The sequence below is a fragment of the Paroedura picta genome, chromosome 9 (genome assembly GCF_049243985.1).
Source record: "Paroedura picta isolate Pp20150507F chromosome 9, Ppicta_v3.0, whole genome shotgun sequence".
Classification (NCBI taxonomy): domain Eukaryota; kingdom Metazoa; phylum Chordata; class Lepidosauria; order Squamata; family Gekkonidae; genus Paroedura; species Paroedura picta.
In genome coordinates, this window is record NC_135377.1 from 88,691,593 (window position 1) to 88,719,499 (window position 27,907).

The 27,907-nt window shown below is 44.1% G+C and overlaps 2 protein-coding genes across 3 annotated transcripts in view; both read left to right on the forward strand.

Annotated features, from left to right (window-relative positions):
• Nucleotides 1-9,248, forward strand: part of LOC143845235 (leukocyte elastase inhibitor-like) — a 36,915-nt gene extending 27,667 nt beyond the window's left edge. For both annotated transcript variants that reach the window (XM_077353464.1, XM_077353462.1), the window contains exons 4-8: nt 1,664-1,798; nt 3,276-3,393; nt 5,740-5,882; nt 6,080-6,247; nt 8,002-9,248. In XM_077353464.1, coding sequence (XP_077209579.1) covers nt 1,664-1,798; nt 3,276-3,393; nt 5,740-5,882; nt 6,080-6,247; nt 8,002-8,406 — 969 coding nt within the window. In that variant the 3' untranslated portion in view covers nt 8,407-9,248. The remainder of the gene's footprint in view (nt 1-1,663; nt 1,799-3,275; nt 3,394-5,739; nt 5,883-6,079; nt 6,248-8,001) is intronic.
• A 2,050-nt stretch (nt 9,249-11,298) lies between these two features.
• LOC143845236 (serpin B10-like) lies at nt 11,299-27,602 on the forward strand. The gene is made up of 8 exons (XM_077353465.1): nt 11,299-11,355; nt 13,541-13,717; nt 15,645-15,683; nt 18,715-18,849; nt 20,950-21,067; nt 22,316-22,458; nt 25,292-25,459; nt 26,925-27,602. The coding sequence occupies exons 2-8, from the start codon at nt 13,550-13,552 to the stop codon at nt 27,327-27,329; spliced, it is 1,176 nt and encodes a 391-aa protein (XP_077209580.1). The 5' UTR covers nt 11,299-11,355; nt 13,541-13,549; the 3' UTR covers nt 27,330-27,602.
• Nucleotides 27,603-27,907: the final 305 nt, after the last annotated feature.

The window sequence follows — 27,907 nt, forward strand, 5'->3', positions numbered from 1 at the left end:
ATTTCCATTTTGATTTGGGGCGATTTAAATTTTCCTTCTGCAGCAAGGATTGATCCGGAGTGACCCTAACTTTATTGTGCGACATCTTAGAGTGCTTTTAATGCTCAATATATTTTAAAATTGCATTGTTTTGAATCTGGGCTCTTCCTTCCTCCTCTGACTTCTTGGATCCTCTCCCCCCCCCTTCAAGAAAACAAAGAAATAGTCTCCATTTGCCTCCCCCCCTCTTCTGAGCCTCCCTAACCACATGCAGAACACTTTCCTGTTTCAATGGGGGGGGGAGGAAGGCTCGAGTTCAAATTGATCTGAATTCAACAGGATTGACAATGGAATAAACAAGACTCTGCCCTGGATATGTAGCCCCTGGAGATCTCCAGCTGCAACATGGAGCTTGGCAACCCTAGGTTGGCTCAGTGACATGCTTTGTACAGCCAGAGCCTCTGATAGCACATATATATTCAGAAGTCAGATCTACCAGGGAGGGGGGGTTCTTGCAGTTCAGTAGATGTATATAGGTTTGCAAGTTCTTGACTGTTGATCAACATTTCTTTGTGGATAGTTGCCAGCCTCAACCTAAACAATTCCAAAATTTTAGCATTTATTCTGTTGGAAATGTGGATAAAAACCATAACACTTCTCATTAAAATAGCAAGAATTCAGAAGCACTCCAAAGACTAACAAAAGGAGAAAGAGCCTGAAAGACTAACAACATTTGCGGCAGGGCAGGAGCCTTCGTGAGTCACTGCTCACTGAAAAGACCAAGAGTCCAGGGCCTATTCTGCACACAATAGATAATGCACTTTCAATGCACTTCAGAAGTTCCGCACAGGAAAATCCAGCTGCCAAAGTACATTGAAAGTGCATTATCCTATATATGCGGAATGGGCCCAGGAGCACCTGAAAGACTAATCATATTTGTGACAGGGCAGGAGTTTTCATAAGTCAATGTTCATTGAGAAGAGCAAGAGTCCAGGAGCTCCTGAATGATGAACAAATATTGTGGCAGGGCAGGAGCTCTTATGAGTCACTGCTCATTTCTTCATTCAGTAGAAGTAGGACACTATCAGCAGAAGCCAAGGGTGATCCACTGATTTTCATAGAACTTAAGCGCAACTATCTAGTTAGGTCCATCTGAAATGACACAAATAACATTTAATTTTCCGTTTTTATATTGAATCTATCATTTGCTAAATAGCCATTGAAGGCTACCTCTGGGTATGGCTTGTGGGGGAGGGGGACTGTGTTCCATGGGTGTACCAGAATCTGCTGGCCCAATCTGCTCCCAATGAAAGCCATATAGAATCATAGAATTGGAAGGGACCTCATGGGTCATCTAGTCCAACCCCCTGCACTCTGCAGGACACTCTTATCCCTATCGCTCATCCACTGTCACCTGCCACCCCCTTGATCCTTCACAGCTATCTAGCCTCTGTTTAAAACTATGATAGCCTCAGCTTAGGGCTGATCCTGCGTTGAGCAGGGGGTTGATGGCCTGTATGGCCCCTTTCAACTCTATGATTCTATGTTTTTCTACCAGGTACATCTATTTGTGTGGAGGGGAAATAAGTGAAAGCAGAGGATGAAACAAAATGCAATAAAGTGTGATGGCATAGACATGGCCAACAATTATAATTACATGTGCGTTTCACTGCATTTTTTTAAGGTGCCGCTTGATACACCAAACAATATCCATTCAGAATTCCAGGTGCTTAGCCAAGAAATCAACCAGCCTTCCAAAAACTTCCTGCTAAGAAGCATCAATCAGCTATATGTTGACAAATCAAGGCCTTTCAGAAATGTAAGTGAAGCTTTAGTTGTATTCCTTAAAATGCAAGTCAAATCCATTTGCAGACCAAGCTTGATGAGTTGGCTAGGAATGCATGCAACAGAGTGGATAACAAGGTTGGAATTCTGTTTCCTGTCGCTTTTGACCTCTGGTGCGATGATGATATTTTGTCTTTGTTGGCAGAGTTTAAATTTGCAGAGAGCTGTGAAGCACCCAGCGGCTTTAAAAGAATAAAATAGTTTTATTCAGGAGAGAAACAAATTTGTACAAAAAGAGGAGAGAGATGGTACTGTCTGACTGTTGTTCTGCATTCATTCTGTCTGTTCTGGAGGCAAGCAGGGAGGAAGTGTGCTCAAAGGAGCAGAAAATCTCCAAACAATCCATAGGACGAGATTATTTGAAAAAAACATAAGTTCCTAAGCAAACTATGCTAAATACACATCCCCTTTGATGCCCCCTGTGTGTGTGTGTGTGTGTGTGTGTGTAGGTGTTTTGTTAGGAAAGAGGCTGATATCTCCAAGTATGTACTTTCATCAGCCCAGGTATTGGAATGAAATAGCTTAGACATCTTCCCTCCAGTCATGAGTACAAAGCAAGTGGTGGGACTCAAATCCCATTCATTCATTCATTCATTCATTCATTCATTCATTCATTCATTCATTCATTCATTCATTCATTCATTCATTCATTCATTCATTCATCCATCCATCCATCCATCCATCCATCCATCCATCCATCCATCCATTCATTCATTCATTCATCCATCCATCCATCCATCCATCCATCCATCCATCCATCCATCCATCCATCCATCCATCCATTCATTGAATGTGTTAGACATGGTTTAGAGACAAGCAGATAATGGGACAGGCTCTTATAGAACAGGTCAGCTGACCTACTTAGGGCCAGCCAGATTGGACAGAAAACACCCATCTATCAGTGAGGAGGAGACCCCGGGGTCTGGGGACTAATCCAGTAGGGAAAGGCTGAAGGAACTGGAAATGTTCTGCCTAGAGAAGAGGAGGTTGACAGGGGACATGATAGCTCTCTGAGCATTTGTAAGGCTGTCAGAGGAGGGCAGGGAGTATTTCTGGTTGGCAACAGTGGTAGGACCTGCAGTACTGGATCTAAACTATGGTATCAGCTAGATTTTGGGCTGGGGGGGATTTCACAGTATGAGTAGTTCAGCAGTTGAATCAGCTGCCCAAGGAGGTGGTGAGCTCTCTCTCACTGGCAGTCTTTAAGCAGCTGCTGGACAGATCCTTCTCCTGGATGCTTTAGGCTGATGCTGCATTGAGCAGTGGGTTTGACTAGGTGGCCTGTATAGCCCCTTCCAACTCTCCAGTTCTGTGTTGGGGGGACATTAACATGCTAATTTGCAGGCAAAGATGGCTTCTTTGTAGTTCAAGAAATGCCTGTTCCACAATTTAACAATCTTCTTCAAAGCTCCAATTGCCTCTTTCAAGAAAATGTTCATTTCTCTTTTAAGGAATTCCTACAGTCAGTCAAGAAATATTATAACATGGAACCGCAAACAGTAGATTTTCAGAAATCTTCAGACGAAGTCAGAAAAGAAATTAATTCCTGGGTGGCACAACAGACAGAAGGTGAGCTCAACATGGCTCCTTGGCCCTTTTAAATAATCACCTGTCTCCATTTTCTTTTCCTGGTCTTTTAAAGCATTGTTGTTTTGTGTATCTGAAGCATTGCTACAGATATTTGCACAACGTTCAACTTCCTTTCTTGGGATTTCTTGCCATTGCTTGCAATTGCAAAATTTCTAAGAAGTTGACTCATACTGAGCCAGTCTATTGGTCCACTTAGCACTGTGTGGTCTTCTCTGACTGGTAGAAGCTTTCCAGAAAAAGAGTCCTTTCTAACATTTGCTATCTGATAGATTCAGATGAGTCACTGTGAAGCAGCAGAACAAGGTTTGAGTTCGGTGGCACCTTTAAGATCAATGAGGTTTTATTCAAAGTGCAAGCTTTCACGTGCATGCACACTTCCTCATACAGGAATAGCAAGCTAAGCTTATAGAGTTGTCATATTTTTGGATTTAATTCTAGGGAAAAACATAGTGAAGGAAATATGTCAAGATAGGAGATTAATGGATAGATGCATCCCTAACCGAGGAATGCTGAGAGTATTTAACTCAGTCCCTGTGGTGATGCTCCATGGGGTAGAAACCATGCTAGTCTCCCTGATGGACAACCTCCACCACCCGCTGGACCGAGGCAGGTCAGCGCTGCTTGTGATATTAGGCTTCTCAACAGAATTTGACACAATTGACCATTAGCTTTTAGCTCACTGCCTCACCAATGCCAGGACATGGGGGATAGCCTCAAATGGCTGATCTTCTTCCTCTGGGATCACAGATAATGGTAGCAATAGAAAAGAGATTATCAAGCCACCACCTACTCACATGTAGTGTCCCACAGGGAGCAATCCTCTTTCCAATCCTATTTAACATCTTCATGCGCCCTCTTGCTCAGCTGGTGTGGAAGTTTGGGCTGGGATGACATCAATATGCAGTTGACACCCAGATCTTCCTCCTAATGAATGGCCACCTTGATTCTCCTCCTGAAGCCTTAGCCAGATGTCTGGAAGCAGTAATGAGGCAGCTCAAGCAAAGTTGTCTGAAGCTCAACCCTTCAAAGATGGAGGTCCTATGGCTAGGCAGGAAGAGACCAAGCAAAGAAGCGCGACTGCCCATCCTTGACAGGGTACAGTAATGAGGCAGCTCAAGCAAAGTTGTCTGAAGCTCAACCCTTCAAAGATGGAGGTCCTATGGCTAGGCAGGAAGAGACCAAGCGAAGAAGCGCGACTGCCCATCCTTGACAGGGTACAATAATCTGTGGCTCACTCCACCAGGAACCTTGGTGTGATTTTGGACTTCTCCCTATCTATGGAGGCACAGATCAAAAGAGTAGTGCAGCAGGCTTTTTACCATCTATGCCAAGCCAAACTATTAGTGCCCTATTTGGCCCCGGGACACCTAACCACAGTGAACATGCAATGGTAATCTCTAGATTAGACTTCTGCAACTTGTTCTATGCAGGCCTATCCTAAACCTTGATCCAGAATCTGCAACTGGTGCAGAATGCCACAGCCAGGATCCTCGCAGGAGCACTGTTGGTGGTCCCACATCTGGCCTGCTCTCCAACAACTGCACTGGCTCTCAGTTGAATTCCAGATCAGACTTAAGGGTTTGGTAATCACCTTCAAGGTCATAGATGAGCAACCTGACGGCTGGCAGGGTGTCAGGCTCCTTACTTACTGTGCTGGGGGGCCAATTCCCCCCCCCCTTCGGGATGGTGGTATAATAAACGGCTGCAGCCATGTTAATGCCAGAAACGAGTCACATCTTCCTTAGCAATTCTGCCACCCTGCTAATCAACTAGTTGGCTACTATGTGAAACAGAATGGACTAGATCAGGAGTGGCCAAACTGTGGCTCTGCAGATGTCCATGGAATTGTGGCTCATAGGAATTGTGGTCCACAGACATCTAGAGAGCCACAGTTTGGTCACTCCTGGACTAGATAGATCACTGGTCTGATTCAGCAGCTCTTTTCTCATATACTTATGTTCTTAATCCATTCTTTCTTTGGTAGGCTTCATGTGTAGACTCAAAATATTATATTGGTTGCATATTTACCGTTTTTGAGAAGAGAAGTGAAAACAAAATGAGACTATCCAAATGTTCATGGATACAGACTTCTTTATGGCGTGGGGGAATGACTTTTAGATAGCTGAGGAATGTAAGTTTGAAAAATGAAAGTCTGTTGGGAAAGGAAATGTGAGATAGCCAGGAAAAGAGCACAGAGTTCTTTCCAACTAAGATCACATTTGTCAGAACTGATAATCCCTAAACCTGGTGCTATTTTTAAAAACCAAAGGAAATGGAAACAACTACAGAAACATATGACAACAACTTTCCTCTCTTCCTTAAAAGGTAAAATACAGAATCTGTTGAAGGAGGATTCCATAGATTCACTTACCCAACTGATCATGGTCAACGCACTATACTTCAAAGGAAACTGGTCAAAGACATTTAGGAAGGATGCCACAACGGAACAGCCTTTCAGAATGACTAAGGTACAGAACTGCATAATAATGAACTAACAAGCAGCAGTCAGATCCTTCCAGGCCACCGTAGTCGATTAACATGCCTGTGACGGTACAGAATGGCTACAAGTAATATAGATGAGGTCTCTATGCCAGCACACATGCACAAGATAATATTTTGCTTTCCTTGAAATGTAATATGAAATGGTTTGTTTGTCATCTTACAGAGCACAAGTAAACCCGTAAAGATGATGTTCCAGAAGGGTAAATTTAACTGGAACTACATAGCAGAAGTCCAGACTCACGTCCTTGAGCTCCCGTACGTCAACAGAGACCTCAGCATGTTTATTCTCCTTCCCGATGACATCAGAGACAACAGTACTGGCTTGGAAATGGTAAGGAAAAGGAAAGCGTCTACAATAAATGAATTTTGCTTTTGGTTTACAGCTCGGCTGTTCAGTGGATTTCTTTCTTCTAGTATGGCAGAAGCAAATAGAGGGATTTGTCTACTTAAATTGAAACTGGCCTTTGGTGTTTTTGAACCAGTAAAAAAAAAAATCAGACATACATCACATTGTGCAAGGTCATACAATGTTAGGAGAGGATAAGTTATAGTTCATGCCATCAAAAAACAACAACAACAACCCCCAAACTCTGAAAAAACCCTCATTCAATAAGATTTAGAGTTTTCATTGTGTAGTACAGCAGTGGTCCCCAACCTTTTTATAACCGGGGACCACTCACCGGGGACCACTCAACACCTTTTACTGAGGCCTGGTGGGGGGAGGTAGTTTACTCCTCTCAACCACTGCCCTAACACTCTCTGATCGCTATGGTAATGTTTAAACATCCCTTCAAAATAAGATACAGACATGCCACAACAATGAACATAAGGAACATTTTATTTTCATGGAAATGTTAACTCATGACAATGACAAATCAATGGGAACCCTGAGCTTGTTTCTCTGCAATGAGATAGTCCCATCTGGGAGTGATGGGAGATAATGACACCCGAAGTGTGTTGTAAAGGGCAAGGGGGGAGAAGGCGTCCTTCGGGACCCACCTCCAATTAGTCGAAGGACCACATGTGGTCCGCGGCCCACAGGTTGGGGATCGCTATAGTACAGCATTTCTCAACATTTTTACCATTGAGAAACCCTGAAACATTCTTCAGGCTTTGAGAAACCCCAGAAACGGCATGATCATGAGGACTATGGTTGGGAAGCAGAGCGGTGGACACGTCCACCCGGGGCCCCTCCCCTTCCCACCCCCTCCAGGCCTGTCATTGGCCATTCTGGAATGTGGGACTGGTTGACATGACCATATATGGTCATATCACTTGATAAATGTTTAACAAATTTTAAAGGTATATAAAAAATTAATGAACTCCCATTCATTTGGGAAACCCTTCCGGGGCCATTAAGAAACCCGGGGGTTGAGAAAGCCTTTTCTACAGCTTTAGAAGTGATTGACATGAATGACATCGGTAGATGTGAGACTGGAAATTGAACATGACCAGTCCAGGCTTGCAGTTGCATACTGATCTAGTGCTGCCACTGATCTAGTGCTGCCACTTGGGCTTCTGGCTGGGAAATTCCTGGAGATTTGGGGTGGAGCCTGGAGAAGACAAGGACTTCAGTGGGGTTAAATGCCAAAGAGCCCACCCTCTAAGACATCCCTTTTCTCTAGGGAAAAGTGATTTCCATACTTCAGAGATCAGCTATAATTCCACAAGATCCCCAGGTCCACCCTATACTGATCATTAGGAGTGTGTACATTTGCACTGTAGATGTGACAGTCAAGGGTGTCTGACTTAGAGTTTTTTATGCGCCACTTTTCATTACCCAAAGGAATCTCAAAGCAGCTGACAATCACCTTCCTTTTTTCTCCCTTCAGTAGACACCCCGTGAGGTAGACAGAGAGCTCTGAGAAAACTGTCATTGTCCCAAGGTCACCCAGCTGGCTGCATGTGGAGGAGTGGGGAATCAAACGCAGCACTCTTAACCACAGCACCACGCTGGTTCTCACAGAAAATCCATATTCTGAGTTTAGCCGGACTGAGATTCTGAATCTGAATTGAATAGCTTATGTAATGTTCATTTGTCTGATTTCTCCCTCCCTCTTTCTCTTTTTCTTGAAATAACTGTAGGTAGAAAGAGAATTGACTGGTGAGGCTTTATCCAAGTGGACAAGCCCAGAAGAAATGGAGGAAACGGAAGTCCGAGTCTATCTTCCTAAGGTCCAACTAGAAGACAACTATGAGTTAAAGTCCACGTTGAGCCGCCTGGGGGTAACCGATGCCTTCGATGCAGGCCGTAGCGACTTCAGCGGGATGTCTGACAGTGACCATCTGGTCCTATCACAGGTGTTCCATAAGTGCTTTGTTGACATCAACGAAGAAGGCACGGAAGCCGCAGTGTCAAGCGTCGCTGACATAGCCAGCCGAAGCGAGGGGGACGCGGTTCTGTTTGCGGCCGAACACCCTTTTCTCTTCTTCATAAGGCACAACAAAAGCAAAAGCATCCTCTTCTTTGGAAAGTTCTGCTCCCCCTAAGCGATTGCAACCGTGTCAGTATTACAGGAAGGATCTTGCCTCAGCCGGAAGAGGCCCCAGGCACAGTTCACCACAGTCTGTCTCAAGAGAGGGTCTGTCCTTCACCCTCTGCTGTGCATTTGAGGGACAGAGCAATATCGAGAGACATGTGTATGGCTGTCACTGATATCCAAACATGGACTTTCTGTTTTAGAAATGAACTAAACTCACCTGGCAGGGCATCTTTCCCGACTCAGTCAGTGGTGGTATTTATCGCAAATCTAAATTAGGATATTCAGCAAAGGAACATCTGCTTTTTGGCGTGTTGTGGGATTAAAAAGCAGTGCAAGGAAATCAGTCCAGTGACCCCAGTGTGCTACTAATCCAGTGTGCCATGCCCAGTGACATCAACATTGGTTTATTACAACTGCACTGTGTGAACAGCTTGCTGCATGCTTCAACAGACAAAAACTGCATGCTGGAGCAAAGAATGTGACGCTTTGCCATTCCGCAGGCGTGATGCTATTTTTACTAATGTGCGGAAATGCCCTTATTGTCTGTGGCCAAAGGCACTCATAATATACCACCAACCATACAATTTTTTTTAAGACTCCTTATGCATTTGCAGAAATGTAGAGTTGGGTTGCTTTATGTTTTATCTGTGTTGGTTTATGTTACATATAATGCTTTCTTAACCTGGCTTGAAATTTAAGACAGTGTTGCCGGTGTGGACAAGTTCCTTTAAAAAAAAAATTGTACCGCTTTGTTACAGATTTATTTATTTTATTGCTTCATTTAAGGTCTCCATGCCTCGGAATTTTGTCGCGGGATGCAAATCCACCATGTAAATAAATAGGACAAACTTGGACCTTGTCTGTGGTGTTTCCAGCCCTATTTATCCCCATTCAGGCCTTTGCAGTGGCTTTACATGTAGACTTGCCAATTCCAAGTTCAGAAATTTGAGCAGTAGAACCATGGGAAGCTTGGATTTGAGAAAGGGGACTTCAGTGGCAAGTAATTCTATAGACTCTATCTCTTGATGCAGCCATTTTCTCCAGGGGACATTATCTCTGTCAGCTCAAGATTTGCTGTAATTCCAAGAGTCCTCCAGTTCATACATGGGGGTGGGCAACAGTAGTTACATGGTTTACAGCAGCCTTTGTCAACCTTTTGACCCTGGAGGAGCCCCTGAAATATTTTTCAGGATTCAAGGAGCCCCAGAAGTGATGTCAGATGGCCACACATCCCTGCCACGCCTGAGGAGAACTGAAGGGGGAGAGAAAGGAAATATGTTGTGGCAGAAGTAGGCATCCAAGTTCCCACCACAAAAGTTGGTTGAGTGTTGATGGCTGGGCCTTATCAGGGACTGGCCAAATGGTGGGTGGTTCCTTCCAATGGGGAAGTGTGGTCACAATGCTACAAATGAGTGCGAATGCCAGGTAGGCAATGAAGACAGAGGTGTTGTCCATTATCTGTACACCGCCTGTGGCACCGCGGGCGCCACGGACTAAATAAAGGAGTAAGGCGTTCTGGGGCGGGATGTGTCCGGGATGAGGAAGGGTCCGGATTGGACCCTTCCTCATGACAGACAATCGGAGGGACCAATCGGCAGGCACGAAGCGCCAGCCGATTGGTCCCTCTGATTCCCAGCCCCAGCAAATGCGAGCTGCGCGATGGCAGGCGCTGGCAGGCGCTCATGGGAATTGTAGTCCATGGATATCTGGAGGACCACAGGTTAACTACCCCTGCTCTAGCTTATGGTTAAAATAGCCTCTGTACATCTTTGAGACTATGCTTAATAGGCTTATTGGACAATAATTGTGGGGGTCAGTCTGGTCCCTGTTTTTGTATCCAGACACCCCTAGGCTTGTTTTCCAACACTCGGGTAATTTGCTGGATTCATTGATTTGGGTCAAAACCCTAATTAAAATCCAAGTCCACTAACTACTGAAAACTATCTGTTAAAGTTTTCTTTATCAAAAGCAATATACTCAGATGGTTTATAACCTGTTGTTTCTTCCCCAAAAGGGGGGGGGGGTCAAGCCTTAATATCTGCATATCGTCAGATATATTGTGTCAGGTAGAAAAATCAAATGCTGGCAACTCCCATTCTCCTCCGATGGCTTTGCCTTGTGTCTCATTTTGCTCCCAATCGTCGGCACAAAGGAGAGATCAGAGCACTGGAGATGTATCAGACTGCCTAGGCCAGACTTTTTAGCTGTAGAGGAAGGTTTCTCAGCTTCCAACAAAAGTCCTGATTCCTTTCAAGTTTGTAAATATACACTCTACAGCAGGGGTAGTCAACCTGTGGTCCTCCAGATGTTCAAGGACTACAATTCCCATGAGCCCCTGCCAGCATTTGCTGGCAGGGGCTCATGGGAATTGTAGTCCTTGAACATCTGGAGGACCACAGGTTGACTACCCCTGCTCTACAGTTCTTGTCATCAGCCCAATTTGTCCACAATCCATAGTTCTTACAGCCTCACCCCTGTTGGTATCATATCAAGAGCCCTGCAATATCTCATGAGAAAACCCAGTGGTGTGCTCCACCTCCTCTTGGGGGTCACAGACTTCTGCCAGGGGGAGAGAAGTGGTTTGCAGTCTCAATAGCAAACACCATCATGATTTTATTACCATTTGGTGCAAAAAAGGTCACCTATTTTCATTTGCTTACAGACAAGTGTTCTCCTTTTCTGACTCTCTCTGGCATTTTGCCAGCTGCCATTTAGTAGTTTATAGCTGAGTGAGGTTTTGGCTTTCAAATGCCCAATTCACAGGTTCCCAAAAGAATTTTCTTAATCATACCTTGAGCAAACGACAACCCAGCCCCCTGCCAGGGTTCTAATTGCAACATGGAGGCTTCTAAGTAAAAGGAAGTGTAGTCCACTTATATTTCTACACAGGGGTTGCATAGCAGACAGACACTACCTGGCTGCAGAAGCGCATCAAAGAATCTCTTTGGAATCCAAGGTAATGTACACATTTCAGATATGTATATTTTGCTTTTCTTTAAAGGTCACTCTTCTTTAGGGATGCCGGAATTACAGTTCATCTACAGAGATCAGTTTCCCTGAAGACAAAAGATTCTTTGGAAGGTGGGCTGTATGGCATCCAACCTCACTGAGGTCCTTGTCTTCCTCAGGCTTTTTCCTCAAATCTTTCAAAGTTTGCCAACCTCAGCCTGGTTACCCTACCCCCCCCCCTCCTTCCCTATTGGTGGCAGGGTGGGGGACACACGTAAAACCCTACACCTCTTACACAAAAAAAGCCAAAGAGAAAGCCAGAAAAAGGTTGAGCACCACACTCAATAACTACTGCTCAAAACTCTTCTAAATATTGTTTCACCTTGTAATATGCATTTTTTAATATAAATAACCGAAGAACTCTACCCATAAAAGCAACCTAGTAGATGCAGTCCTATTCCTTGAACAGCTTACAGTAATTTTACTGGGAGCTACCTGTACTAAGAATCCAAACCTCAGTATCACAAGATCAGTTTTTAATCCAGGCATTTAAAAATGCCAAAATACCCTAATTTCATTTATGGCATCTCAGCCTGTAGGCATAGCGATTCCGCACATGAAACAAGTTTCTTTGTAATGCTCTGGATATTTCCTTACCAGCTCAGCACTTCACTGGTGCTTTAGTTCTGCTCAGACCAATGCTCATTCTGCACACATTGGGCAAGAAACTTTCAATGTATTTTAGAAGCAGAATTTCCTGTTTCTGCACAGGAAAATCCATCTGGGAAACCACATTGAAAGGGCATGATCCCATGTCTGCCGAATGAGTCAAAGTTGATAACAAGTCCCATGGAAACCCAGTGGGAGTCCCTTTTGAACAAGCACGTTTAGAGCCCTCGCTGCTAATTATGTACACTGAAAATGCTTTGTGGCAACATGATCTCAAGGTCAGCAATTAGTCACATTGAGTTTAATGAGTTTATCTTAGCAAGTGTCTGACGGATTTGCTGCTTCACTGACATTTTATTGGTTTCAGGAAGTCAGTCTGTTGTATCCAGCATGGACTAAGAATGGAGCAGGCAAGACCATGATGGATCTCTCTCCCTTCCTTCCAAAATTTCTTGATTCTCCCCATACAACTGCTCCCAAGGACCTAGGAACTTGGGGCCTGGATAGAGAATCTTTTCCCTTCTTGCACGAGATTTTCCATAACCAGCGAGTGTTGGGTGGGGAGCTAATTTATACTTTGTAGCCACTGGGTGTGGGGGGAGTAGGGCAGCCAGTTCCAGATTTGGACTCTCCCAGAGATTTGGAGATAAAGCCTGGGGAGGACAGGAACCTCAGTGGGGGTACAATGCTATAGAGTCCACCCTCCAAGAAATCTGTATTCTCCAGGGAAACTGATCTCTGTATTCTGGAGATGAACTCTAATTCCCACCTGGAGGCCAGCATCCCTAGTTTGTAGTAGGCACAAATCCTATAAAATTGAGGCAAATGTACTTAGTTTTTAAAGAAAAAAAATCTGTATATGTCATTGGTCAGAACTCACCCAGAGTACTGTATGCTGCACTGGAGGCCTCACTTTTTAGAGGATTTGGACAAAATTGAGAGAGTGCAAAGGAGAGCAATGATGATCCGAGGCCTGGGGATCAACCCTTATGAGGAAAGGCTGAGGGAAATTGGAATGTTCAGCCTGGAGAAGAGGAGGTTGAGAGGGGACATGATTGCCCTATTGAAGTATTTGAAAGGTTGTCACTTGGAGGAGGGTAGGGAGCAGTTGCTGTTGGTAGCAGAGGATAGGGCACAAAGTAATGGCTTTAAACTTTGCATAATATGGAACCGACTAGATATCAAGGGGGAAATTTCACAGTCCAAGTAGTTCAGCAGTGGAATCAGCTGCCTAAGGAGGTGGTGAGCTCCCCCTCACTGGTGGCTGGACAGATACTCATCCTGGATGCTTCGGGCTGATCCTGTGTTGAGCAGGGTGTTGGACTAGCTGGCCTGTATGGCCCCTGCCAGCTCTAGGATTCTATGCTTTGCTATTTGACATGGGTACCTTTTCCCATAAAAATGGTAGGATGATATAATACTAAGGTCAAGTGAGGAAAAGCGGTTCCTCAGGATGATGTATGTTTTTTTTTTTGGTGATGTTTTATGGAGTAGCCACATTGTCTGTCTCATCCTTGGCACAGGTTTCAGCAATGGATTCCCTCGTGGTATCCAACAGCAGCTTTACCTTGGACCTTTTCAGAGTGTTGGCTCAGTTGTCTCCAGGCAAAAACCTTTTCTACTCTTCTTGGAGCATCTCATCTGCTCTGGCCATGGTCTATCTAGGAGCAAGAAATAAAACTGCCTCCCAGATGGCGACGGTAGGTTTGTAGATTTCCCTGTGATCTCCTCACATTGGCTCCAGCAGATGGTTTGTATATATATATATATAATATATAAAACAGAAGAGACCTTGAATGTTAAGTAAAACAGTCATCAAAACAGCAGTTCTCTGTCAATATACTTTCTAGCACCCACCTTCTTCTTGAGGTAAAATCCATGGGGCTTAACTGGAACAAAAGGAAATTGGGGGGGGGGGGCTTTGGGTTTCTGTCATATCTGCCCTCCTGTTTTTCTCAGGAAAGTTGAGTTAAAGGTTAAATGAGAATAGTTCCCGCTCCCTGCTGCAAAGTTCCTGACATTCTTTCTGAACCTCTCCTCCTCGCCTCCTGTCGCAAGGTTTTATGGGTCAGAGAGGCCCTTTTTCCCCCCGCTGTGAGAATTCACTCTTATTTCCCCGTGTACTTGGTCCGGCTGGTAGGTGCTGGAAATTTACTGCCAAAAACAACAGGCAGGGCAGACGACTAAATGTCTCTTAGAGTTTGGGCCTTTTAAATCAAAAGACTTTCCTATGTGAACCCATTTTCCTGCCTAAACTGCCCCCCTTATATATAACCCCAAGGGAACTACCATTCTTTGTCTCTGTCAATGCATCCTGCACTTGCCATGCCTGTCCCGTTTCACCTTATGGAACCCTTCAATAAAGACTGAGTTCTTAGCACCACATGTGTCTGGAGCAGCTCTGTTTGAGGGGGTCTCTTCTGGTCGAGCGGACCAGCCCATGGTTCGTGACACTTTCTCCATAAAAATTTGCTAATTAGGCAAGCACTACCCTAAGCTCCTGGGCAGATGTGTCACTACTGTGACCCTCACCTTGTTTATACACAGAGCTTTTCTTAAATCTCTGGCATTGGAAACCTGTCACTCTCATTCAGGGAACCCATACACCAGGGGTAGTCAAACTGCGGCCCTCCAGATGTCCATGGACTACAATTCCCAGAAGCCCCTGCCAGCCCCTGCTGGCAGGGGCTTCTGGGAATTGTAGTCCATGGATATCTGGAGGGCCGCAGTTTGACTACCCCTGCCATACACTCTTTATTTGGAAAATGACACATTGCCTGTCCAAAGGGCACCAATCCAGGATTTCCTTGGCTTCGTCAACACAGATGCTGAGAAGAGCCCCTGAAGGAATGCTTTTACACCTGTAGAGAGTTCCCCATTCTAAAGCAGCTGTGCCTATTGTAAGACGATGCTTGGTTTAGAACCAGAAGCGGTTTATCCTAGGGTATGTGGAGCACATGCTATGTGGCCCATGGTGAGACCTCACAATGCTGTACAGTTAGAGGGCCTTCATACTTATGTGGCTTGCGAACCGCAAGAACAGAAAAAGGGTGATACGCGTGCTCTGTTAGTAACTAAGCATGCACATTGCTCATTGAGCATATGTGTGGACCACAAGCCACATAAGCATGAAGATCCCGCTAGATATTGGGGCATTGGACTTGGATTTCCCACCAAAGTTCAAGAAATGTTCTCAGCAAATTAAAGCTGTCAGCTGCTTCAAAGTTCCAAATATCCCTGTAAAGAGTGCCCCACTTTTGCTTGTGTAGCATAAGGAACCGTGCAAGTTGTGGTCAGCTAAGGCCCTGCAAATCCTTGAACTGGCTCTGGCACGACGGGCCCCACAAACTCTTTAACCATTCCACACACACGGGATAATGCACTTTCAATGTGCTTTGGCAGCTGGATTTTCCTGTGCAGAACAGGAAAATCTATTTCTAAAGTGCATTGAAAAGTGCATTGACTATTCCCTCTTCATTCTGTTTCTGGGAGGTGCTGGGAGGCAGTGGGAAGAGAGAAGCAAGGAAAATCTGCACTGTTGATGGGAATCTTTTCCATCAAAACAATCGGCAGGATCGAAGCCACTATCTGTTTTATATAATTATATCTCTACCCTTTGACTTACAGGTGCTGCACTTCAACAGAGGTACTGAAGATTCATCCAAGGTACTACAATCATGTAATGTTTTAAAACAAACAAGCACTAACATAGGGTTATTACAATAAAATCAGAGTCCAGTAGCACCATTAAGATCAACAAAGATTTATTCAAGGTGTGAGCTTTTGCGTGCAAGCACTCTTCGTCAGACTATGAACTGACCATCATAACAGTAGGAAATATGGTCAGTTCATAGTCTGATGAAGAGTGCTTGCACTCAAAAGCTCACGCCTTGAATAAATCTTTGTGGGTCTTAAAGGTGCTACTGGGCTCTGATTTTGTTGTGCTGCTTCAGACCAACACGGCTACTCATTTGAACATAGGGTTATTGTAACATGCACAAAGTAATTCCCATGTTGTTAAAACAGAGCCAGTGTGGTACAATGGTTAAGAGCAGTGGCCTCTAATCTGGAGCATCGGGTTTGATTCCCCACTCGTCTTCCACATGCAGCCAGTTGGGTGACCTTGGGCCAGTTACATTTCTCTTAGAGCTCTCTCAGCCCCACCTAACTCGCAGAGTGTCTGTTGTGCGGAGAGGAAAGGAAGGTGATTGGAAGCCTTTTTGAGATTCCTTTGGGCAGCAAAAAGTGGGATATAAAAAAAACAGCTCTTCTTCTAAAGCTGAAGTCCTAAGTATACTTATGAGGAAAAACAGCCGTTGTACTCAACAGGACTTCTAAGTAAACATGCTCAGGGTTCATGAATGTGTAGAAATGTTTATTCCTTATTAAACTGTAATTCAATCCACATTCAATTCAGCCATTTGGAGTCAGTCCACAGCACAGATTCCCAACCAGTGGATCTGTGGACCCCTAAAGGTCCGTGGGAGCTCCGAGGGGGAGGTCCCATGGCCTTTCTGTCCTATCTAACTGGATTTGGCCAGAAGCTGGGGAACTGGCTGCCTCTGCCCAGGGGGCTTGGCCATGGGTGTAGAAATCAAAGGTGGTGGTGGGGAGTTGGTCTTGGCATTGTATGGGGGGGGGTCCAGGCTGTCTTCTCAACTCCTGCTCTTCTTTCCAGTCTACATGAGGCAAAACCACCATAATAGCAGTAAAGGTGGAGGGAGGGTGTGAAAAAAGTGCAAAAGGTGTGGATGCTTATGGCACTTCTATGGCAGGGAGGCATAGCCAGCTGACATCACTTCCAGGGGTTCTTGAAGCCTGAAAATTTATGTCAGGGCTCCTCCACAGTCTGAAGGTTGGAAAAGGCTGCTCTGCAGTATTGCCCTAAATTAAGGAAGTGTATTGCTAATCTGAGTTAAACAGAGAAAACATGGGGTTGATCATTGTGTGGGTGTGTATGAATAAAGTGAGATCAAGTCACAGCTGGTTGATGAAGTCGCCACAAAGTTTTCAAGGAAAGAGTCATGCAGAGGGGATTTGCCATTGCCTGTCTCTGCATAGTGAGTCTGAACTTCCTTGGTTGTCTCCCACCCAAATACAAACCAGGGCTGAACCTGCTTAGCGACCAAGACCTGACAAGACTCGAATCAAGGCTAGTTGGGCATTGCTACTGGTGAAACAGCACTTGTGTTCGAGAAAAGCTTCTTATGCCAAAGAAATCTGCAGCCATTCATGGGGTGGCGTGGTAGGATGAACCCCTTCAAAGTTCTTGACTTGGATATGTGCTGCACCCGACTGAGGAGGGTCAAAACACAGAAAATATCAGCAGCAGTTAGAAGATGGGGAAGTGGGTCAACTGAAGCCCAAAACAGGTTGCAGTTTCTCTAGAATGTGTTGCAGATATATTTCATCATTTGCTGGGCAGCTGCCAGAGGCATCCTCCCATAATGTGAGAGACTTGTATTTCTAAATAAGTAAACTCATAGAATTAAAATTTATTTAAGAAAATGCAAGCATCTGCTTTGAAGGCATAGTCAGCACTGACTTACAAAGCGTAGGATGTAGGGTCTTTTCCCCTTCCCTTAGGAACCCAAACCAAGTACAGTTCAAAGAAGTCAAAATATAAAGATAACTACTTAGTCATCAAGGGACAGGAAGGTCTGAAACTATAGGACAGAAAAAGGGACATGAAAGAATGCGGAAGAAGGGTAAGGAGGCATAAAACTTTATGACAGGAAATCAGTCTTGGGGTGTCAAGCAAAAGCATCAGGTCCAAGAGGCCAGGCTAGATCAACACCCTACCAAGCAACAGAATAAAACAGAATTAAATCATGGCAGAAATACCTGGGGACTCTGACACATAGTTCCTTCTATTAAGTCTGTGTGTTCGGTAGACACAGACTATAAAGTTCTTTGAAACAATCAGCTCTTTTATTAACTCCAAACACCAAAAAGCAAGCACTAGAACCTATGGAACTTACATACAATTCTAGCAGCCCACTGAGGAACCGGACTGGCTTTTAACAAAGCCCACAGATGGTTCCATCATTAGAGTCTGGAGTCAGGTAGCAATAGGCTAGCCTTCAAGCCTTCATTTGTATATTGTCTTGTTGCACAGAATGTCCATATATATATTTCCTTGCAACATGACTGCCTCAAGCTTGAAAAAGGATGTTCTTCTGACTATCCCCATATATCTTACAGGAAGACATTCTCACAAATGACCTGTCTTATGTAACATCTGGATTGGTTGAATCTTATAAACTCTAGAAGCAGAGGTGGCCAAATGGTGGCTCTCCAAATGTCCATGGAATACAATTCCCTGCTGGCAGGGGTTCATGGGAATTGTAGTTCATGGACATCTGGAGAGGCACCTTTTGGCCACCCCTGCTCTAGGAAGACCTGATACAGATAACAACATTTGACATGTTAAGGTCTTTTGGTAGGTATGACTGAAGAGAGAAAAGGAATCTTGACCAGCATGTAACTTGATAAGAAGTCTTATAAGTACAGGAAATGGAAGATGGTAAGACAAGTCTCTCCTTCCCCAAAGAAAAGAGACCTATTACTCCCACCACCATTGTCTTACCTCAGAGTGGATAACAGGGAGCAAGAGAGAAGAGCCTCTACTGCATAGGAGGTTGAAGTTGTCCCTGGAGCTATGTAATTTTGCAGCTGATGGTACCCCTTTTTACAGGAACCGGATCCTAAAGATGAAGAGCTCCACCAGGCTTTCCAAGAACAGATTTCTGAAATCAACCAACCGAAGAGCACCTATTTGCTTAAAACAGCCAACAGACTATATGGAGAGAAGACCTACCCTTTCCTTGCTGTAAGTAGAGTATTTTCATTAAGCTGCCAAGTATAGTTTGAGGTTCATTTTTTAGTAATTTCCACCATTATTAAATACAATTAAGTAAAATCATTCTTAGATCTGAAATTGTTTGTGCTTTTCTGGTTTATTATGAAGTAATACTGAACTAGAAATGGCCGAACAGGCTGTACAAGCCAGGCCGTGGTGTCAGAAGCCAGCCTGGCATCCCAAGGAACAGCTTGGATCAGCCCTGCCTTGGGATTGCAGTTCCCAGGTGGGACCTGGGGATCCCATGGAATTCTAGCTCTTCTCCAGGTGAAAGAGATCAGTTCCTCTTGAGAGCCAACTTGATGTAGTGGTTAGGAGTGCAGACTTCTAATCTGGATCACAGTATAGGTATCTGGGCTGTCAAAAAGACAAACGTTATCTACTGAATGTGAAGAATCATCCCAGCCCAAAGCAAAGGCCTCGCTTCTGAGAAGTGGTGACTTACATCTGGACACAGTACGGCTACAAGAAATTGGATAGGGCCACTTAACACTAGTACAAAACCCATAAAGGCACATCAGTTAATTCACAAAAACTACTAGCCCATATTCTCACCAGCCCAAATTCCCATTTATTTATTCAGTAGAGTATTTGCTTTGAGCTGCCAATACTTACCTTTCACCCTATTGGGTAGGGTTGCCAGATCTGGGTTGTGAAATTCTGGAGATTCTTGGGGTGGGCTTTGGAAAGAGGAGAGACCTCAGTGGGGTATAATGCCACAGAGTCTACCTTCCAAATTAACTGTTTAATCCAGAGTTAAGGATCCCTTTGGCCTGGAGACCAGTTGTAACTCTTGGAGATCTCCAGCTACCACCTGAGCAGAGACTCTCAGTCCTTCCGCTGGGGACCCAAAGCGACCTCCATTTTATCCTCCCAACAACAACCCTGTTAGATAGGTGCATCTGAGGGTGATTAAGCTCAGATCACCCCAAAAGCTTCAGGGTAGTGTCAGAGTAGGGCTTCAAACCTGGGTCTCTCACTCTAACCGCACTTATGGCTACAAGGATGAGAAAAACTATCACCAAAATTCTCTGCTTTGTTCTCTGATGACAGCTTCTCGTTTGCTATAGGTGAACAAGCAGCGGTGTGTTTTTTCTGGAATAAATTTTTGAAGGCCTGCAGAAATCTTTTCTTTTTAAGAATAACAATTTCTCACCAGGAACACCTAAAATAAAAGTCATGCAGCAGATAACTCATCTTGCGAAATCAAGTTTCCTATCATGGGTCCTAAGCTGTTAAGCAGCGGAAGAATATGAGCTATGTAACAGGACTTAGCTAATAAGAAATAATGTTGAAAAACGGAAATGGCTTCATTTCCCAATCAGAAACCTTCAACTTCTCCAGACCGATCAGCTAAATCTTTGCCAGCTCCAAGTGGGATTTCCATACTGGATTTATTGTGGAGTCGAACCATTTAGTGCATTTAGTGCATATACAATGTCTTATTTGACTGTGTGGATGCAAGTAAATAAAGTCTGTTTGGTGTAGTGGTTAGGAGTGCAGACTTCTAATCTGGCATGCCGGGTTCGATTCTGTACTCCCCCACATGCAACCAGCTGGGTGACCTTGGGCTCGTCACGGCACTGATAAAACTGTTCTAACTGAGCAGTAATATCAGGGCTCTCTCAGCCTCACCCACTTCACAGGGTGTCTGTTGTGGGGAGAGGAAAGGGAAGGCAATTGTAAGCTGCTTTGAGACTCCTTCAGGTAGAGAAAAGTGGCATATAAGAACCAACCCTTCTTCTTCAATAATATCAGGGCTCTCTCAGCTTCACCTACCTCACAGGGTGTCTGTTGTGGGGAGAGGAAAGGGAAGGCTATTGTAAGCCATTTTGAGACTCCTTCAGGTAGAGAAAAGTGGCATATCAGAATCAAATCCTCTTCCTCTTCTTCCTCTTCCTCTTTGGGAGTGTGTTATGTGCATATATGTGCACATGTGTTAAATGCCAGGATGTCACTTTGGACTTATGGCAATCCTACAAATTAATTAATTAACCCTATGAATTCATTAACATGCTAACCGTAACAGCCATGATCAGGTCTTACAAATGGTGGTCCTGTATCTTACAGGAATACAAGGAGCTTACTAAGAAATATTACCATGCAGAGGCTCAAGAGGTTAATTTCCGAAGCGAAGCGGACCAAGTCAGAAGAGAGATCAACTTGTGGGTTGAAAGCCAGACGGAGCGTAAGCCAGTTCATTCAATAATTGCATACCATGGCTCCATTAATGGCTCAGGAGCAGCTGCTATTCTGTAATGCTCTTCAAGGGATGGACCAGAACCAATGGGATGAAATTAATTCAAAAGAAATTCCGTCTAAACATCCGGAAGAAGTTCCTGACAGTTAGAGCGGTTTCTCAGTGGAACAGGCTTCCTCGGGAGGTGGTGGGTTCTCCATCTTTGGAAACTTTTAAACAGAGGCTAGACAGCCATCTGACAGAAATGCTGGTTTTGTGAAGGCTCAAGGGGGTGGCAGGTTATGGTGGATGAGCGATAGGGTTGTGAGTGTCCTGCATAGTGCAGGAGGTTGGGCTAGATGACTCATAAGGTCCCTTCCAACTCTATGATTCTATGAGTATGATTTAGAGTGAAAGAAGGGAACAAGCAAAAATATTTAAGAACCTAGCCCAAACTTACAAAATCCAGTTGATTTATACAAGCTTGGGTGGAGGGAAGAAAGGAAGGAGGGATTCTTTTGGATTCTGATAACTATTAGTTTGGGAAAAGAAAAACTCGTGCAGCAATTTGCAAAATGTAATTCCCTAAAGTAATGTGTGAGTTGCTTGATGGCTTATATTAAGGTTGTTTGAACATGTAGTCATCCTCTGAGTTTCAGCGCTCAGTTTGAGGGTTGAAATCGCCACAGTGCTCTTCCACCAGGCCTTTAATTGAGGCCAGAAAGGATCAGCACTTCCTGCCCTCCCCAATGGAAGCCCCCCCCACTGCCCATGATCATCAGAAGACCTGAAAATCGCCAATAAGGTAATGTCGGCCACAATGAAATGGTGGAAGGGAAGAGCATTTTAGAATATATGGATTTTAAATACTATATTGTATTTTATTATATTTTATTATTGAGAATTAATTTTTAAATGAGTACTTTTGCTGTAAACTGCCCCAAACCCACTTACAGAGAGGCAGCGGTCAACAAATTGAATTCTAAATAAATAAATACCCAGCTTGGAAGGCTCCATGCTTCAGTCTGATTAGGAACTCAAGGACCCCCCCGGGTCTTGATCTTTCTTACAGGAGTGCTTTGACTTCCTAATCTCATTTCTGGAGTACTGGCTGGAAGCACGTGTTCCAGGACTAAGCATGATTCTGTAGGATTTCTAGACTGGACGGGTCAGTAATTTGATGCAGTATAACTGTACAGCATTTGCGCTGTTAGAGCACTAGAAATCCTAATTCTCTGTCTTCATTTCCCCCCAAAGGCAAAATCCAGAATCTGCTGCCTGAAGATGCTGTCGATTCTCTGACTGCACTGGTTTTAGTCAACGCCATTTACTTCAAAGGAAACTGGGCAAACAGATTTAAGGAAGAAAATACTATTAATGCAGAGTTTAGACTGAGTAAGGTATGCGATGCAGGCACATTTTGTGGACGTTTCTGCTCTCGTTAATGAGCAGCTCTGCACCAGATATTTCATACAAACATGATAAAAGGAAAGATTAGTACTTTGTTGAACAGGATTCAAGGAGTCTCCATATTGATCTGAAGCGGTGAGCAAAATTTGAGTCCAGCGGCACTTTTAAGACCAACCAAGTTTTATTCTAGGTGTGAGCTTCCGTGTGCATGCACTTCAACAGACAATGAAATAGCAATCATCAGGATACATATATAAGGAGAGAACAAATTAGCAGTAAATTAGTAAACAGCAGCATAAAGATATCCAACAAATATGCAGCAGAATGATGTTTTGCACTATTGAACCCAAAGGACTGACAAACTCACTTTGTTATTCTAGCAAGGCATTTGATTGTGCTAAACATCTTCATTATGCTACAGGATATGTGGGATATCTTTATGCTGCTGTTTACTAATTTGCTGCTAATTTACTCTCTCCTTATATATGTACCCTAATGATTTTTATTGTATTGTCTGAGGAATTTTATTGAGGAATTTATTTTATTGTCTGCACACAAAAGCTCACATTTTGAATAAACCTTGGTTGGTCTTCAAGATGCCACAGGACTCGAATTTTGTGGGATAGGAGACTTACACTGCAATCCTAATTAAATTAAACCTCATTGCTTTGACTTCAGTAGGATACTGAGTAGACCCACTTAGGATTGCACAGTTACGGTTCTATCATTCTGGGTTTTTAAGTTGCTTCTTTTAACTCAGGGGTAGTCAACCTGTGATCCTCCAGATGTCCATGGACGACAATTCCCATGAGCCTCTGCCAGCAAACACTGGCAGGGGCTCATGGGAATTGTAGTCCATGGACATCTGGAGGACCACAGGTTGACTACCCCTGTTTTAACTGACTCAAAGCTGACCTTGTGGAAAGAGCCACAGCGATCAACTCTGGCTGAATCTGGTACTGCAGATCTTGTAAAGCTTGTCTTAATTGTTATTAATATTAGCAAGGTCCCTTTTTGGAAAAAAATAACAACAATGTAAGTGTTGAAAAGGTACAGAGAAGAGCAAGAGGACAATCCGGGGCCTGGGAGCCAAATCCTATGAGGAAAGGCTGAGGGACTTGGGAATGTTCAGCCTGGAGAAGAGGAGGCTGAGAGGAGACATGATGACTCTCTTTAAGTATTTGAAAGGGTATCACTCGGAGGAGGGCAGGGAACAGTTCCTGTTAGCAGCAGAGGAGAGGACTTGCAGTAATGTATTTAAATTATGTGTATTGATTGATTGTTTGATTGATTGATTGATTGATTGATTGATTGGATTTTTGGCCTCTCTGAAGAGACAGGTTACATCAGACATAAAACCCATCAAAATCCTTACATCATAAAAACCAGACATAACCCCAACAACAAGTTGGCTAAAAACTTTTCCCCTACCCACAGAATCATACTGGCTAGATATGCGGTGGGGGATTATTTCACAGTCAGATTAGTTTAGCTGTTGAATCAGCTGTCCAAGGAGGTTGAATCAGCTGTCCCCCACCCCCTCCACTGGCAGTCTTCAGGCAGTGGCCTGACTGATACCTATCCTGGATGCTCTAGGCTGAACCTGCATTGAGCAGGGGGTTGGACTAGAGGGCCTATAGGACCCCTTCCAACTCTGTGATTCTATTATTCTGTTCTATGATTCTAAGTAAAAGAGAGGCCTTTTCAAAAGGAGAAAGCCCCTGACACCATGTACTAGATGAGGCCTGTTTAGAGGAGTGAGCAGAAGGTAATCCTAAAGCTTTAATAAATATTTCAGCTGCCATCCAACCTTACTCTGAAAACTACATAAAGAATGTTATGTTTTGAAAGGGAAGTGCATGAATACGCTTAGTAAATAAGGAAATCAGAAAGCAACTAGGAAGCATTGGATTTAGAAACAACAGCAAAAATCTCAGTTGGAATGCCTGCCAGTTTCTGATAATAAATAGCTTACTAACCAAAAAAAAAGCTAACAGCATCAGCCAACAGCTTGGAAACCATCCACAATAAGGGTTGGATCAAGTCAGTTTTCACCCTCCATGTCACCATTTCTCCTTCTTATTATAGATAAGCCCCCATCACAGATACATATGGCTTTCCTCCATGCAGGTCCATTGTATTGGGTTAAATATTTTTGAACAGAAGCTTTAGGTAGTCTCCACAATCCTCCACATTTCTCAGTTAAGGGGAGAATGCTGTTCAAAGCAGTTACAAAGATGATCTGACGGCAATGGTGACATGAGAAAGAAATTTTACTTACAAAAATAGAAGCACATCTTACATGACATATTCATGCAGGGACATGAATTAGGAACCAATTAACTTCCAACAAGATTAACTTGCTACAGCTTCAAGGAAGGTGAGAGAAAGACAAGAGGTATTATTTATAAGTTGAAACAGAAGGCATCTAACTCATGAGAGGGTGGGGTATCCCAGTGGGAGAATCCTCTTAACCCTTTCCCTCCCAGATCCTTTTGCAAGCAGAGCTACATACCCAGTACATTGGTCTCCAGCATAGCCAGTTGGATCCAACCCTATGTTTTCACCTCCCACCCCAGCAGATCAGACCATCTGGCTGAAAGAATAAGTCACTCAAATGACACATGAGCAGAATACAGACTTCCCACATGCTTGGATCCAGAGCTGTTCTTGGCATGGAGAGAATTCTTCCTTCACTCTCACAGAGTCCCAAACTCCTTCACTCTGCTTGAGTGCTTAAAACTTTCTTGATCATCGTCTCTGTGGGATGCAGTTCATTTTTGTCGGGAAAAAGAATAACGCGTGTTTTAAACATTATTTCAGACCACGTCAACAACTGTCCAAATGATGTTTCTGAAAGATACATTTCGAGCTTTCCACATCAGCATCTTGAAGGTCAATATCCTTGAGCTCCCATATATTAACAATGACCTCAGCATGTTGATCCTACTTCCTGAAGACATCGCAGACGAGACTACTGGTCTGGAACTGGTAAACACTTCTTTTCAAACATCTAAGCGATGGCTCCTGTGTAAGTGGGCAAAGAGGCAGTTCCGGCACACTGTACAAAATCAACAATAGTTCATGCTATCTGTTAGGACCAACAGTGAAAGCAAGCTTCCAGTGTCACCGGAATTCAGAAAAATGGCTGGAAAATAGCATCTAGGAATTAAAGCTTTAGTAATTTAGCTATGTCAGTTTACCTATGCTTTTCCCATAGAGATTAGGGGAGATTCCTAGAGTGTCATTTGGAAATCATAGTCTCCCCAAACCCTCCCCCCCTTTCCAGGACACTTCCCTTAAAGTTAGAGCAGAAAATAGGCCTGGCTGGTTCTGAAAGAGATGGGACTACCAGAGCATCTTATTTGTCTCTTGAGAAACCTATATGCAGGTCAAAAAGCAACAGTGAGAACCGAGCATGGAATCACTGATTGGTTCAAAATTAAGAAACGAGTTCGGCAAGGCTGTATACTGTCACCTGCCTATTTAATTTGTATGCAGAGCACATCATGAGAAAGGCAGGGTTAGATGAGTCACAAATTGGGATCAAGATTGCAGGGAGAAATATCAACAACCTCAGATATGCCGATGATACCACTCTAATGGCAGAAAGTGAAGAGCCTGTTGATGCAGGTGAAGGAGGAGAGTGCAAAAGTTGGCTTGAAACTCAACATCAAGAAAACAAAGATCATGGCATCCGGCCCTCCCCTGGCAAATAGATGGGGAAGAAATGGAGATAGTGACGGATTTTATTTTCCTGGGCTCCAAGATCACTGCAGATGGGGACTGCAGCAAAGAAATTAAAAGATGCTTGCTCCTGGGGAGGAAAGCTATAGCAAATCTAGACAGCATCCTAAAATGCAGAGGCATCACCCTGCCAACAAAAGTGCGTTTAGTCAAGGCTATGGTATTCCCAGTTGCAATGTATGGCTGTGAAAGTTGGACCATAAGGAAGGCTGAGCGTCAAAGAATTGAGGCTTTTGAACTCTGGTGCTGGAGAAGATTCTTGCAAGTCCCTTGGACTGCAAGGCGAACAAACCGGTCAGTCCTAGAGGAGATCAGTCCTGACTACAACTTAGAAGGCCAGATCCTGAAGATGAAACTCAAATACTTTGGCCACCTCATGAGAAGGAAGGACTCCCTGGAGAAGAGCCTAATGCTGGGAGTGATTGAGGGCAAAAGAAGAAGGGGACGACAGAGAATGAGGTGGCTGGATGGAGTCACTGAAGCAGTAGGTGCAAACTTAAATGGACTCCAGGGAATGGTAGAGGACAGGAAGGCCTGGAGGATCATTGTCCGTGAGGTCGCGATGGGTCGGACACGACTTCGCACCTAACAACAACAACAAAGGTTGAGAAAAGTGAGCTATAAACATCTACTCTTCTTCATATTAAAAGTTCAGTGTTTCTCATTAAACTCTCTTTATTTTTGACACCCTTTCTTGTGTTAACTACAGCTAGAAAAGGAATTAACGTACGAGAGGTTATCAATATGGACCAGTCCAGAAATGATGGAGAAAATGAATGTGGAGGTTCACCTGCCAAAGATCAAGCTGATGGAGAATTATGACCTCAAGACCACTTTAAGGAGCATGGGGATGACAGATGCCTTCAGCCAAAATCAAGCGGACTTCACAGGGATGTCTGCAAAAAATGACCTGTACCTCTCCGAGGTGTATCACAAAGCTTTCATAGAGATCAACGAAGAAGGCACGGAGGCCTCCGCCGCCACGGCAGCCGTGGTCACGACAAGAACCTCTCAGGAGCCGTTGGTATTTAAAGCAAACCACCCCTTCGTCTTCTTTATCAGGCACAACAAAACCAAGAGCATCCTCTTCTTTGGCCGGTTCTGCACCCCTTAGAGAGTGTCATGTTGCCTCTGCAGCCACTCCTAAATGCTATGGAGCCAGGCCACTCGTGTTGCTTTTGAGGGGTGGCCATAGATGTACGGCCCTCAGCCTTCCTTTCAAAATCTGTCTCTTTGTTGGCCAGCGCTCTCTGTGTTCCCGTTTGGGAAGTTTTGCAGCACAAGGTTGTTAGCAGTGGTCCCAAATTCAGACACACACACACACTCCGCTTAATATAATCTCTGTGTGAAAATAATAAAGGTGTTATTAAAAACTGTATTCCTGCCATGGGATGCTCTTCTAGGTTTCTTTTGTGAGATCTCACATAGCACTGAATGTGGCGCCTTGTTCCTTGAGGATTTTACAGCGCTGCTCTCCATTTTTATGGTTTACATTTTTGTCTTGAATTAAAGGTGCTGTGTCCTCATCTCACACAGCTCCCGAATTCCCTCATGGCATCTCCATCCTGTAAGTGCACTGCGGGGAAGGGGGGTGGAAGAATTACAGATTTTTCATTCCACTGCAGAGCGCTCATTTACTGCGAGTCTTGACATGCCTTAAAAACTCAGATGTACAAAGAAGACCCTGAAGGG